This window comes from Lytechinus variegatus, chromosome 17 (genome assembly GCF_018143015.1).
Source record: "Lytechinus variegatus isolate NC3 chromosome 17, Lvar_3.0, whole genome shotgun sequence".
NCBI classification, from domain to species: Eukaryota; Metazoa; Echinodermata; class Echinoidea; order Temnopleuroida; family Toxopneustidae; genus Lytechinus; species Lytechinus variegatus.
In genome coordinates this window covers 13086185-13101983 of record NC_054756.1, presented here as the reverse complement: position 1 = coordinate 13101983, position 15799 = coordinate 13086185, and the positions used below count along the sequence as shown (strand labels likewise).

Below are 15799 nucleotides of genomic sequence, written 5' to 3'. Positions count from 1 at the left end.
ACAGATTGTATGACATTAAAAAAAAGAGCATTTCTGAATAAAGACTACTTGTGTGTCAAACTTCAAGTTTTTAAATGAAAACAAGAAATTCAAGCTTAGCGTTAAATATGCGCCCTAAATTATTCCGCAAAGGTTTATATTCGGCAGTGTCAAATACAAATTGGAATAATCTATCATTTCTGGAGTTATAATTTCTTACTCATTGATCAAAAAAGGAAAAGGTTTTGTGGGTTTGTACCAGGGTTTGTTATAGTTAATGTTCATATTTTGTAGTATTAGAGTATTTTAGTTTGTGTTATCTGCAGCTATGCTTGTGGCATTAATATGAATCGTCTTTTCTTATAAAACTAAGTTTTCATACATGCCTCATGGCTGTACCATTCTTTCAAATAGCAGGTGCCTGTCTATAGTATAACCTATTATCCTTGAAGATTTTTTCATATATATTGTGTTATATACAGTACGTAGTATACCCCCCCCATTAAGTTTCAAGTGTTCTCAAATGTTAATTTCATATTTCATAGAGTAGATTTGACTGTGAATTCTTACTTACTTACTGTGAATTATACTTAATCTAGAGGATCAGGGATTGTCAAAAAGCAAAAAATTAATTGCAACTCGTGGAATCAAGCACAGGTTACAAATGCACAATCCTGATTCGTTGAATATCAAGTTGTGATTGATTGCGATGCATGTGTAACCAGACCCAAATCACCAGGAGATGTTAGAAGGATGAAATCCCTTTTGTTGTTCTTTATCCTGTCTTTTTTATTCTAATATGTTGTCTTGTTCATCCACGTTACTTTACTTTGAATACCCTTTAACAACTCTGCCCTTTTTATTACACATTTGTAAATCCATAATAATATGTTAACAAATAATATCCTCCTACACTGCATTGCTTTTCTATTAGGTCCAAAGAGTATGAATTGAATTGTGTTTGCTTTCATGTAATTTTGAATCTGCAAATTGGGAACAAGGTGAGGCTGTACTGGCTGTGTTACTGATGAAGATGGTTAAAGTGTAAGTGGCTTATCATTCCAATGTTTTGAAGCTGGTATAGTAGGTATTTTATCACTGGCTAATTCTCACAATGAATTTAAATGTGTACAATTATTTCATCTTAAAACAATAGGCCTACTGCTAATAGGTGGTATAGTGCCTTTCTGGAAATAGTTCCTGATGAAGATTCTGTGAAATATTTAAACGTGAAGTTCATTTTCTTTCTTCTAGACAATGAATAGAATTTTTCTTTCAGCCTCATGTATAAATGCAGGGAAGGTATGGAATATTTTTAGAAAACAATCCTTCCCTAACCATGCAAACTTGTGCCTTTTAAATAGGAAAAGAAACAAAAATAAGTCTACTGTATTATTGCATCATATCATGCTCTATTATTCTCTAATTTGTAAATGATGGTATATAATAAATATCAATATTTTGTAGCTGATTATATATTATATATATATATTTTTAGAAATGATCAAATTCACCTGGTACTAATTGAATACCGACTGTCTATAAATATGAATAAAAGCTGTAAAATTGCAAAATAATGACGTCACAGATTCTTGTTGTAATGCTTAGGCTTTTCAAATCAAATTAAGTGTTGGTAGAGAGATTGGTAAAAGGAGGGGAACAGAGTGGCAGTGTTTCCACTTATCCAACTTCCGGGGAATCAGGATCATTTTCAAGTAATTTTTGGGTAATGAGAAAAATATTTACCTCGATACGTAGCTCAATATTTTTCGCTCGCGCTTTTGTAATTTTGTTCCTATTTTTAAAGAGAGCTTTAACAAAATTCCTTGATTTTTGTCACTTGGACCAAATTTAGGCTCGCTGTATTATTGCCCGATTTTTGTTAAAATTCAAACTTGAAAATTTCGGGAAGTTTGTTTTGGATCTGAGGAAACACTGGAAAGTGGTATGGGTGGTGAGAAAGAGGGGGTTGGTGGAAGAGAGAGGGAGAGAGTAACAGAGAGAGGGGGAGAAAGAGGGGTTGGAAGAGGGTGAAGGAGAGGGGGAGAAAGAGAGGTTGGTGGAAGAGAGAGGAAGAGAATGACGGAGAGAGGGGGAGAAAGGGGTTGGTGAGGAGGGAGAGGGTGACGGAGAGGGGGGAGAAAGAGGGGTTGGTGGAAGAGAGAGGGAGAGGATGACGGAGAGAGGGGGAGAAAGAGGGGTTGGTGAGAGAGGGAGAGGGTGACGGAGAAAGGGGAGAAAGAGGGGTTGGAAGAGGGTGACGGAGAGGGGGGGAGAAAGAGAGGTTGGTGGAAGAGAGAGGGAGAGGGTGACGGAGAGAGGGGGAGAAAGAGGGGTTGGTGGAAGAGAGAGGGAGGGGGAGAAAGAGGGGTTGGTGGATGTAATAGAGGAAGAGGGTGACGGAGAGGGGTTGTGGAAGAGAGGGGGAGAAAAGGGGTTGGTGGAAGAGAGAGGAAGAGGGTGACGAAGAGAGGGGGAGAAAGAGGGGTTTGTGGAAGAGGGTGACGGAGAGGGGGGGGGGGGGGCGAGGGGGAAGGAGGGGATGGTGGAAGAGGGTGACGGAGAGGGGTTGTGGAAGAGAGCTAGGGGGAGAAAGACGGGTCGGTGGAAGAGAGAGGAAGAAGGTGACGGAGAGAGGGGGAGAAAAAGAGGTTGTTGGATCGAAGCATGATGGAAGAGAGAGGAAGAGGGTGACGGAGAGACATGGGAGGAGGGGTTGGTGGAAGAGGCCGGGTGACGGAGAGGGGGATGGAGTTAGTGGAAGAGAGAGGAAGAGGGTGACAGAGAGGGGGAGAAAGAGAGTATCATGGCCGTATGCAGAAATTTTGTTCTGGGGAGGGGAGTGGCAAGACGCAAACAATTTTTGAAGAAACTCGAAAGCGAGAGAGAAGAGACTGAGCTGCTCATTAGTGCACTTTTGCATTTTTGTTCACACTTTTGGAGAACTTTGTAACAATGTTCAGTAAAAAAAAAAAAACTCCAAAATATCTGGGGGCAACTACCCGGCCCTCCCCCCCCCCCCCCGCCTCCCGCCGAGTACGGCCATAGAGGGGATTGGGGAGAGTTTTTAAGGAGGGATAGGGAAGACAAGAGGAAAGAAGAGCTGGATGAAATGAGAGGGATGATGCAAATGGATGAATAGGTAGAAATGGTGAGGCGGAAATGATCGAGGCGCGGGATTGGAGAGTAAAGGTGAAAAAGACAGAACGAAAGAGGGTTGAGATGAAAGTAAGGTAGTATTAGAAAGGGGAAAGTACGAGCAACAAGAAGGGACTGGATAACAACAAATGAAGACATGATAAGGAAATAAATGGATTGGTAAGATTTAATTATTCGTGTAGTAACAGTATATGTTTTTATATTGTCTTGACTTATAAACCCGAAAGGACTCTCAATGCTCGAAATAATGTTTATTCTTGGAATTTGAAGGTCATGATTTTTGTTTATACTAACTACTAGCAGGGCAGAATATTTCCAACTATCGCAAATTAAGAACTAGAAAGAATACCATATTACGGTGTCATACCCGTATGGGGGGGGGGTCCAGTGGCAAGTACAGACAGAAGCGTCGACCCTGAGATGGCAGCCCGGGGGGGCCACTTACATTGACGAGTGGATACCATGCGCGACCAAAAAAACACGTAAAAAGGATGTCCTTTTCACGATAGGGCACGTTACGTACGTAACGTGATAAGGGTGTCAAAAACACAAAAATAAGGAAAGAAGGGTATCTATTTCGCTAGAAAAATTACGTGTTTAGGGTCGAATTTGCGGGGATGATAAAACAAAATTAAAATGTTTTATAAAGGATGTCCTTTTTGCCCCAACACTTCGTGCTTAGAGTCCGATTTGCGCGAGGTGTAGAAGGTGGGGTCGTACTAAACCAAATAAGGTAAAGCCGACGACCGAAGGACCCGTAACAATAAAACATTCCTGTACTTGTTTAGGGGTTCATTTCAGGGAATATTTGCCAAGAGTATCTTTTGTTTCCAATACTTGTTAAGGGTAGGGTTTCGCACGCCAATACTTGTTAAGGGGTGCATTTTCAGAATATGGAAATCACGTGTTTAGGGTGCTTTTCGAGACCCCATGGTCGCGCATGGTAACCACTCGTGAATGGAAGTGGCCCCCCCCGGGGGATATGGCAGGGCCAGAGGGCAATATCTTCAATTGAAATGTTTTTTAGACTCTCAATCCAAAATAAGGTAAAATACCGCTCTCAAAATATAAAAATCCCACCTAATAAGAGCCTTATTAGGACCCTTACATAGAGAGTAACTCTAAAAACTCAAAAGATATGAATTGCATTAAACGAAATATCACATCATTTGCCTATACATGTTGTTTTAAGCTTTTTTGTGGGACGCTGTCTCGTCATGCGTTTATTATCATTCAGAGTTTTTTATGAATCATTTCAGAATTCGGAATTCAAAACCATACTTAGTTTCATTTCAGTTCATTTAGCTTTCGTTTCAATCATAATTAGCTTCATGTTTTTGATCCGAAAGTAAAAAAGTAATAAAGGATTGTTTTGCCACAAAGATAAATTGTATGTCATCATTGGCATATGGTTATGACGCAAAGAGGAAGTCGTATAAAATTTGTACACTATAAGCACTGAAAGGTTAAATAAGATGAAAAGGTTGGGACAGGGGAGGCGATCCTGGGGGCCGGGGCACGGTGCCCCCCCACCTTTTGAAGCACTGAAAAGTGCCCCTTTTTACGCGAGAAAAATGCCCCATCACGGATGTGTGTACTGAGCTCCATTCACCCAATAATTTAAGGACCCGTTTTACTTATTGAATGTTATGTGTTATCAAGTGCCCTTTAATTCTCCTAAAAGTACCAAAAAAAATCCCCCCTCGAACGTGATCTGTGCCCCTTTCACCCGAGAAGGGCCCATTTTATGTGTTAGCAAGTGTGCTCTTGTCTTAAGTGCCCTTTCTCGAATAGCTTTTCAACCAAAGTACACAACTACCCAGAAATGGATAAAGTTTAACCGATTGTATCAGTTGCGTGGGCAGTATGTTGCCCGACATTTTTGAGAGAGTTGTGCAATATTGAAGCAACCCTATGTTTACTGTCTGTGAAGAAGACTCGATTATGAATTTGTATTCCCTTTCTTATCTTTTTTTTCTTCCTTGATCCTTTTTTTTTTTGCTCTCCGATCATCAGGGTCCATTGTGTTTCTTGACTATTCGCCAGTGACTTCTTTAAAGATTTTCTCAAATATATTTCCACGAAACACACAGCTACTTCAGGCAGAAACGCAATCTAATGTTGAGAATAATCTTTGTACAAAGATGCCCATTTTTACATAAAGGTGCCCTTTTGGCTCATGGGCTTAAAAGGCCCATGTAGGCCCATATGACTCATAAGGGCAGTTCACATGCCTGGGCCCATATTCGTGCCCAGATAAAGAAGTGGGCCCAAATATTTTGCTATCCAGGGTGCATCAGAGTGCATGATTGCTGTATGCAAACACTTTCTACCAATTCAACAAAACAAAGAGTGGTCGAATGTCACCAACATAGCATTGCCCAGCGGCGCCCCCCCCCAAAAAAAAAAATCGATAAGCACAAGGAAGAAAGCAAGCTAGGCAGCTCCAAATCCACTAATCCCCCTCCCCCGTTTTAGCTAGCTGACCCGTATTGCAGACATACAGCACTTCTCATTATATGCCGTAATTGAAAACTTTGTTGAGATGCAATTATTTTCTACTGCATCCTGTTAAGACGGCCCCAAAAGAAATGACTTTGTTTTTTACGTATTATTGTTCATGTATTCTTGCTTCAGTAGCTTCGGATAAAGGAATGTAATGCGCTGCATGCAGTGTCAAGAACACGGCTTCCACGATGTAGATCCTCTTGGCTTTTACTGGCTGTATACATCTTGCACGATAGGTTATAGCTTATCAAATTTGAGGATAAATCGCATTATGTTTGCCTATATATAATCATAATCGTGGATTGCATTAATTTTGCAATACATCGACTTTGAATTAATACGGAGCAAGAAGACATCACGGTATATCTGGACTTAAGGCCTATGTAGTAAGTAAAGGAGAAAACTCTTTGAAGAAGGGTGAATAGTAGGCCTATATGGATTTTGTCAACATGATAACTGCAATAAATATGGACAAAGTTTACGAGCTGGGAAAATGGTAAGTTAAAATAATTGTGTCTATACCTTCTTTTTTTTACAGAATATCTAATTACAGTGTCATGTCCAGACTAGGCACTTATATTAGGCAGTCGCGTGGGACTCAAACAGCCCCCAAATCGCTCAAGCCCTCCACCCCCCCCCCCCAATAAAAAGAATCGACCACCAAGAAAAAAAAAACACATTAACAGTAAAGGCCTATAATGTCGGTCCTGCATGCGTATATGCATTGTATTCCTTTAATGTCCTCAAGTGTTATATACAATTAAAGCTTGCACTATTCCAATTCGAATATTTTACAAATAATAGCAGAAAATATAGTAATGCTCTCTTAAAGTATGAGTATGGTCCAGAGAAATTTCAAAATAAAAAAGGGGGTTTCACTACAATTAGGTCTTCCCCAAGGCACACCATCCAATTTGCCTATGTAGAATAATACACGCAGCACCCCCAAGGGTTTACACCCGAGGGTTGTAATCTATACACAGGAAAAACTGTGGTGTTAACCGGTGTACATAGAGGACCACACCAGATATTTTACACCGGTGTTAAATTGACAGTGTTATTTTAACACATATAGATGTTATTGCAACACCATTGGTTGTTACATTTACACTATTTGGTGTTATGGAAAATCTCGAGGGTGTAATTTTAACACCTCAGGGTGTGGTCCTCTATTAACACCAACTGTGTCAGTTTTAACACCACAGTTTTTACAGTGTATGATATGCATTAAATTTAATGGGAAAGTAAATGTATACGAATTAAAAAGTTACATAATAATTTTGAAGATATATCAAGATGTTATGTTATATATGTATATTTATGTTAAAATGTATGATGGGATATTTGTATGTTTTTACATGTATATATTATTGAAGAAAAGTAATGAGAGTATTTTCACTCTCCCTCAATACAATACAATACAATGCAATACAATACAAATTTATTTATTGTGTTATACATATATATAACGTAATAAACAAGTTTGACATTTTTATTAATTAGCTACGCAATATAACATTTATTAAATTATGGGCAATTTAAAAAAATCCTTTATAGAGTAATTTTAATCATTGATTCTGGGTGAAAGCCTTCAAGCTTGAGCTATTTCTTTTTTATGTTTCCCTGGTGATCTGATTAACGTCACTGTTGAATATATCACTACAAAAATACATGATAGCGTACTTTTATTAGCAGACGCATTTTTAAAGCTTGAATTAGCAGCATGTTTTTTTCATGGAGAAAATGCTTAGAATAATCTTATTCAACATCTATTTGTCGTTCGTTTTGATAGGTTTGCGTATTGCCTATATTATACAAACCATTTTCAGGATTTCAGGATAAGTTTAATTGCGTACACCAGAAGTTAATTCTGTTTGCCCACAGAAAAAAGGTTATACTTTAGTTACCTTCCAACGTATTTAGCTGGAAATTTACCTTATATTCACTTACTGATTAACATTACTGCGGAGCGTTTCAATATTCTGTTTTATGGTAACTCCCGCAGGAACTCGACAGGGCAGCTGTTTTGATGGTAAACGCCAAGCTGGATATAAGAAGTTACCTAGGAAACATTTTACGTCTAGGTTAATCAGTCATAGGAGCTGACGTTATAGGTAACAGATTTTACTCTCAGGATTTCAGGATAAGTTTAATTGCGTATACCAAAAGTTAATTCTGTTTGCCCACAGAAAAAAGGTTATACTTTAGTTACCTTCCAACGTATTTAGCTGGAAATTTACCTTATATTCACTTACTGATTAACATTACTGCGGAGCGTTTCAATATTCTGTTTTATGGTAACTCCCGCAGGAACTCGACAGGGCAGCTGTTTTGATGGTAAACGCCAAGCTGGATATAAGAAATTACCTAGGAAACATTTTACGTCTAGGTTAATCAGTCATAGGAGCTGACGTTATAGATAACAGATTTTACTCTCGGGCCTTTTTATCAAAGACAATATTATTGCAGAGTAGGGATTCGAACTCACAACCTTGCGATTATACTCAATTTGGTTTTCGGGAAAAGAGTAGCACTTCCCACGCAACACTTTCTTTAGTTCAAACAGTTGCCAAAGCTTATGACATGTCTTCATATACGATTGGTTTGCTTTTAGATTTTTCAAAAGCATTTGATACAGTTGATCATAACATTTTCCTTTATAAACTTTCTCATTATGGAATTAGAGGGGAACCACTAAAGTGGGTCAAGAATTATCTAACCGGGTGTTCACAGTTCGTTTCACTTGATTGTAATATTTCTGAACGTAAACCTGTCCTTTGTGGAGTTCCACAGGGCAGCATTCTTGGCCCACTCTTGTTCATTACTTATATAAATGATATTGATATGTCATCTAGATTGCTTCAATTTATAATTTTCACTGATGATTCTAATATATTTCTGTCGCACCCCGACCCAGAGCAATTGACGCAAATATTCAATGACGAACCAAAAAAATGTTTCGAATTGGATAAAAGCTAACAAACTCCCTCTTAACCTCGAAAAAACTAGCTACATGCTATTTAGCAACAAGATTGCGACTGTACCAAAAGATGTAATTTTAAATGATACTGTCATTCAAAGAGTGCGATCTACTAAATTCTTGGGACTGATCATTGACGAAAAACTTTCTTGGAAAGCACATATTGATAATATTTGTAAAATCATTGCTCGCAACACTGGTGTCATTAGAAAATTAAGTTCCTTCTTACCCCATTATATTTTGTTATCATTGTATTCAACGTTAATTTTACCTTACTTGAATTACGGAGTTGTTGCATGGGGTAACGCAGCGAATTCTCAAATTAATAGACTTTTTATTTTACAAAAAAGAGTAATTCGTATCATTAATCATGCAATATTCAGGGCACATACAAATATTTTGTTTTTGAGAAATAAAGTCTTGAAGGTTAAAGATTTATATTCTTTTCAACTCGGACTGTTAATGTACAAGTTTATCAATAAACAATCACCATTACCTTTTAATGATATGTTTGTACAAAATGATACAATCCATAAGCACTTCACTCGCCAGGCGAGTTCCTTTCATTTACCTCTTAATAGAACATCGTTTACACAGAAGACATTAGTTTTTACTGGTCCAAAATTATGGAATTTTTTTTCAAATGATATTATACAATTCAATACAATATTTCAAAGGAAAACTTTAAAAATATTTTCTGAATTCATATTAGATTATCGTTTCTTCAAAAAGTAATGTAATTCAGAACTTAACATGTAAATATGTTTATTAATTTCTCCTTGTATATATGTTTAATCGTTTTATGATTTCTGTATACAGTGTATACTTAATCATTTATTTCTTTTTTATTCGTTTATTTTTTATTCATTATATATATATAAATTGTTTATTTCTCTATTTTATCTTATTTTTTATTCATAAAATGTACTTATGAAAGGGGGCCTTCACCCTACAAGCTCTGGTTTTTAGTTGGTCTCCTTCTCTTTCGATTTCATAGTATAATTGTATCATAAAAATGATTTAAATGTTATATTTTGTAAATATGTATATTGAACTATCATTGTCAATGTAAAAAGATTGAAAGAGAAAATAAATGAATTGAATTGAATTATGAGTTCAATGCTTTAACCACTGGACCACACGACCCGTCGGATATTGACATCCGACAAGTTGTCAGAACCTACAACTTCTCTTGATTATGATTGGAATCGAAGCAGTTACTATGGTAACTGTCGGAAAAAACAGGACTTGTCAGATTAAACGTCCCATACATGTAAGTCCTTTCATGAAACGTTCCCCTAGCTAAAGCTAGAAGCGGGGAGGATCGATGCCAACGTCTCTTATTCATGCTCGGCTTTTCTTTGTTTTCTACAGATTGTAAACGTGCTGATTGATGGCATCGAATTATACTCATCGTCCTCCGCCAGTCCCTAGTCTAGTCTCTCCTGGAGTTCTTATATCACCTATCAGCCTTTATTGGCATCTTCCATCAGCCTTTGCCATCCACCCCGTCAAACTTCGTCATACTTCATCATCCCTCTGTACGTCCTTGCCCTCCGAGGAGTGATCAGCGAATAAAAATGACGGACTGAATAAAGCTGCGCGGTCCATCATTCTTCTGTGTTATTCTATTTCAATATAAAAGTGCAGCACTCCTTTTATTCTCACCAGTCGCTATAACATCCTTATCGTTTTGAAATTGACATTGAAGCCGAGCTACCGTTATGATAAGACGAGTCCCATACAAATATTATGTTCAAAGGCCTTAGTATATATATACGCATCTGATGATTTTGATGTGTTCATCGAAATTTATTCGGACTCAGGAACTTTAGATCTACCAGAGAAGTGCCCTTCCTGATTAAGGCGTGGACAATGATTGGCATAGTAAGTAAATGACGATACGTATTTCCCCGAGGACCTGGCTTGAGAAGAGTTAAGAAAGCATAATGCATGTGATTGGTATAAACCAGACTGTCATCCCTGAAGTGGATATCATCATAGTAACCACGACTGGTCTCCTAACCGTCTTTGGTGTCGTTGCCAACTGGTTGATCCTATGTGTCGTTGCGAAACAGAAACACCTCCACAAGCGAGCCAATGCTCTTCTGTTTAGTCTGGCCCTCCTAGACTTCTCAACTTGCGCCCTCAGTGGCCCTTATTCCATCATAACCTTCTTCAAGAACTCCCCCTGGCCGAGTTTCACTGTATGCCGTGGAATGCTGATCTACGGCGTGGCTTCGACGTTGGCCTCCTGTCTCTTCAACGCGCTCATCTCAATCAATTGCCTCCACGGAATCCTGTCGCAGAATGGCTTGGTTCATACATGGAACCAAGTTCTCGTCGTTGCAATGACTGTTCTGGGTTGGGTGGTGTTCATCACGTTTGTGTTAGCCCCACTTTACTTCCTCCACGAGGTCACCTTCCAACCCCGTCTTGGTGTCTGTTACATCAACGATGGCGACACAACGCTCCCCTTTGCCATAGCAATCTTCTCCATGACAGCCGTCTCCTGGATCATCTCATTAATTTGCTATTTGAAGATCGCCAACATAGTGCGCATCTCATCCGCCCATCTTCGAGTCGCAGCCGTAACAAGCAACGAACCAGTTCCGCAGATGAACCAACTCAACGCAAGGAATCGCTATCTAATTAAGCTGGTGCAAACGGTCTTCATCACGTTTTTGTTCTACATCGTGTTTTTCATACCTCTCCTGATTGTTGAATTGCTCTACCGATCTGACTTGAACCCACACTATCTACTCCACAGGACAGCCTGTCTCATTCTCTGGAGCAGTTCTGTTCTGAATCCGTACATCTATATCTATAGACTGAAGGACATCCGCAAAGCCATTGTGAATATATTGCCATGTGGTTACAGAATAGACATCGTGGCTGCATAACTATATTATCATTATTATTATTATCATTATTATTATTATTATTATCATTATTATTATTATTATACATATATTAGTCTCAATAACTTAATCATATTTGTTTGAATTGTTACGCTTCATACAGTACATGACAGTACTTAAATAGCGTTGTCTGAAACTTTAGATATTGTTTTATACTGTGCAGAATTCAAGGATAATTTGAAATAAATCCTGATCGGTTGAGACTAGCCAAACAATGGACTTGTAATAGACTAAAACCTTGTGGATATGAATTGGATGCTGAGATTGATATGATTTATAAGCCGATCGTTAGGATTATCGATATAAATCAAATTATCGGCTGGTCACTATTAACCCGGATTCTGTTCTGTATTTATACCTTCGTGATTATAAGTTGTTAAAGAAATGTGAGCAGATTGATTTTAAGTTTACATTTGAAATTCATATATATTCCTTTTCTTACCATGTTAAAATGTTTATGTGTAAACTTGAAACAATTATGTTTTAATGATGTCATGTTATATATATTTTTTACATGTGATATGAGGAAGAAATAAATATGATTTTAAAAAAAATTAACAACTGATCTGAAATTATATCAAATACTTGCAATATTCCACATAATGGCTTATGACATCATGTACACTATATGGCAAAATGTGTGCATGAATTATATAATTCCCCATAAAGTGTAGATAAAATCACTTTTTTTCTCCGTTATTAAAATCATCATTAGCAAAATCACGAATCACTGTCTTCTGTGTCAAATTCCACATAATTATAATCACTTTAAATCACGTTTAATTCGGGATTGCCTGTTGAATAGAATAGATGAGAAACATTCATATCCTGAATAAGCAGAATTTAATTCAAAATAAATGTTTGTTCAACAAAGTAGAATAAAAGAAATCTGCGTACGAAATAATTTTCGATGATTTTTTTTTTTGGGGGGGGGCAAACTGTTGCTTGTTTATAAAAGAAGATATTGGATGAAGAATATGAAGCCGAGGATTCCATAGAAGAAATCTTAACCAGGGTGTGTGTTTCATGAAGCTGTTCGTAAGTTAAGAGCGACTTTAAGAACGACTGTGATCATTTCTTGTGGAAAATGGTATTCATCATTAAAGGTCAAGTCCACCTCAGCAAAATGTTGATTTGAATAAATAAAGAAAAATCAAACTAGCATAACACTGAAAACTTCATCAAAATCGAATGTAAAATAAGTTATGGCATTTTTTAAAGTTTCGCTTATTTTTCACAAAACAGTGATATGCACAACTCAGTGACATGCAAAGGAGTCAGTCGATGATGTCAATCACTCACTATTTCTTTTGTTTTTTATTGTTTGAATTATACAATATTTCATTTTTTTCCGATTTGACAATAGGGACCAAGTTGACTGAATCATATAGTATTAAACAATGGTAATTCCACATGTACTAAATTCATGTTTAAACGGAATTATTATACTTTTATAAAGAAGTGCAGTACTACTGGAGGTGAATCGGTAGTATTGCACTTGTGGCGCGCCGTGGTCTAGTGGTTACGACTCTCGCGTCTTTCATTCAAGAGGGACGTGGGTTCAAATCTCCGCCATGGTGTGTTTTCTTTCAGCAAGATATTTACCAATACTGTGCTGTCAACCCAAACGAGGTGAATGGGTATAAGGCAAGATTAATTCCTGAACGCGATGGGCAATGGAAGGCAGCTCGAGCTAAAACCGGGGTAATAATAATAACAATGCGCCTCGGAATTGATTATTTCAAGATAAATGGCGCTACACAAATGCCTATCTTCTTCTGCTTCTTATTATCATTTATTATCATTTTTGATATCATTATCGTTATTGTTTTTATTACCATTATTATTATTTTCATCATCATCATTATAATTATCATTGTCACCTATTTTAATTATTAATAGCAAGCCATCAATAATAAAAGGTTAATCTCAGTGTGATATTGATTTTCGGGAGCAGAGGAAATCAAACTGAGAGAATTACGAGAAGCAGATTAGGATATGGGAGACAGGGAGAACTTGGGTATAGGGGGGAGTAGGGGAGGGGGGATGGGAAGAGAGAGAGGTGGAGAGAGGGGGTTAGAAAAAAGAGAGCAGGATGGAAAAAGTTGAGATAGAAAGAACAGAGGGAGAGGCCAGGGAAATGAGGAATTGGGACATGGTATAGAGAAAGGAGCAGAGAGAGTGGGTGGAGAAATTATGGGTACTTTGAGATGGTGAGAAAGTAATAAGTGGGTGAGGGCGTGTGTGTGTGTGTGTGTGTATGATAAAGAGAAAGAGATAGAGGTGGTGGTAGTAGTGATGTTGGTCCTGGTGGTGATACATGTAGCAGCATCAGTATTAGTAGTAGTAGTAGTAGTAGTAGTAGTAGTAGTAGTAGTAGTAGTAGTAGTAGTAGTAGTAGTAGTAGTAGTAGTAGTAGTAGTAGTAGTAGTAGCAGTAGTAGTAGTAGTAGTAGTAGTAGAAGTAGTAGTAGTAGTAGTAGTAGTAGTAGTAGTAGTAGTAGTAGTAGTAGTAGAAGTAGTCGTAGTAGTAGTAGTAGTAGTAGTAGTAGTAGTAGTAGTAGTAGTCACAGTAGTAGTAGTAGTCGTAGTAGTAGTAGTAGTTGTAGTTGTAGTAGTAGTTGTAGTAGTAGTAGTAGTAGTGGTAGTAGTAGTAGAAGAAGTAGTAGTAGTAGTAGATGTAGTAACAAAACAGGTTCAAAATAATGCAAGAGCGTTTCAAAATTCACTTTGCTTTGGCAAAAGGCTGTTGATCAAAAAAAAAGAAGCTTAATTGTTGTTTTCGTTGTATAAGTATGGGCGTATTATATGGTTGCATGAGGAAACCATTTAATAACTCTGTTTCCTTTTCATAAAGTTACTTTGATAATCATCCTTTGTTCCTTTCTTATCGTCTATCAGATTATGACTTTCCACCGTTAGCGACTAAAATAATAGATGACATTTCTATACAACCTTCCCCTACCTTTTTTATTGCCCTGCTTTGCATCTTTAAATAGCAACCAAGGCATATAAAAACACCATATGACAAAATACTTCTTTGCCAGGATTATCACATGTACACAATCCTGTTCTTACTAAAGAATAATGGTAATGATAATAATCCACTTTTATATAGCGCTTTATAGAGCGCTAATACGTCGTAACGACATGTCTAAGCGCTTTGCAGATATATTATTAAAGAAGGACTCCAAGCTGAAAATTTCATCAGAATCTGGAAACTTACAAAGATATTGAATAAGAAATGTCAAATAAATACTTGGAAAACATGCCACATTAATTTGGAAAACATGCCCTGGTTAATAGAATTATTGAAGAGATACACTTTGGATGAATAAATGACGAACAGAACTTCATATGGGGTAAAAGATGCAAATCTAAAAACTTTATTATGCCAAATATTCTTAACCTCTGTAACCATAGAAATAGGAATGTACAGATTCCAATTACATGTAGTTATATCACGAACTGCATTCTTTTTACACATTATAATATATTCTGTGCACAAACCTTCACGACTACACGCAGTGGAATATCATTAGAGTCATTCAGACAGGAAATGTTACTTTAATTAATGAAACTTCATCCAATCAGGGTTAAAAATCAACAGGCGTATCTCATTTTGACAACATATTTGAGTTTTTTGCTCCATGACGCAAGACAGATTCGAGAACAAGGACAACGTATACTCAAATGCCCTTCATGAACATGAACAACCAAAAAGTCTGTTGAAAATTGGTGAATCAAAACGGATGTTTCATCCTGGATGATGGACTGAGAACATAATTGCAACTTTTCGTCAGCCCAAAACTTAGGACAAAACTGCTGCTCCACCAGTTCGTCAATTTTTGACAAAGACCTGCCAGCTGTTCATCGTCTTTTGACGGGCATTTTCAACACATGAACTGTGTTCTTAAATCTGTTATGTCCCAGAAGCCAAAACTACCTAGTGTTCATTATAATCAGCTCTTTATCCATTGATTTCCATGATATACATGTATGTTACAAGCACAGATTCATTAAATCTCTAATTCTCCAGTTTTTCCTCTTTAGTAGGAAGGAATATTTAATAAACAAGTACACTGGTTAATTATTACCGAGACGCCTATGAGAGAAGTATATGAGAATAAGGATGGGGTATCAGAAAAGATGATTTAATTTTTTTCTTCTTGATTAATTCAATATGGTCATTATAAACTGCAAAGCAATGTTGGAAATGCTTTTAACAAAATATTTTGCAAAAATGGTAATAC

General features: G+C 37.2%; 1 protein-coding gene across 2 annotated transcripts; it reads left to right on the top strand.

The window, feature by feature from the left end:
* The first annotated feature begins 5658 nt into the window (after positions 1 to 5658).
* LOC121431143 (cannabinoid receptor type 1B-like) lies at positions 5659 to 11942 on the top strand. Of its 2 annotated transcripts, XM_041628650.1 has the most exons (3): positions 5659 to 6142; positions 7652 to 7760; positions 10001 to 11942. In XM_041628650.1, exon 3 carries the CDS (start codon positions 10576 to 10578, stop codon positions 11527 to 11529), a length of 954 nt encoding a protein of 317 aa, XP_041484584.1. In that variant the 5' UTR covers positions 5659 to 6142; positions 7652 to 7760; positions 10001 to 10575; the 3' UTR covers positions 11530 to 11942. The 2 variants fall into 2 exon arrangements, with proteins under 2 accessions (XP_041484584.1, XP_041484583.1); XM_041628649.1 differs by lacking the exon at positions 7652 to 7760.
* Positions 11943 to 15799: the final 3857 nt, after the last annotated feature.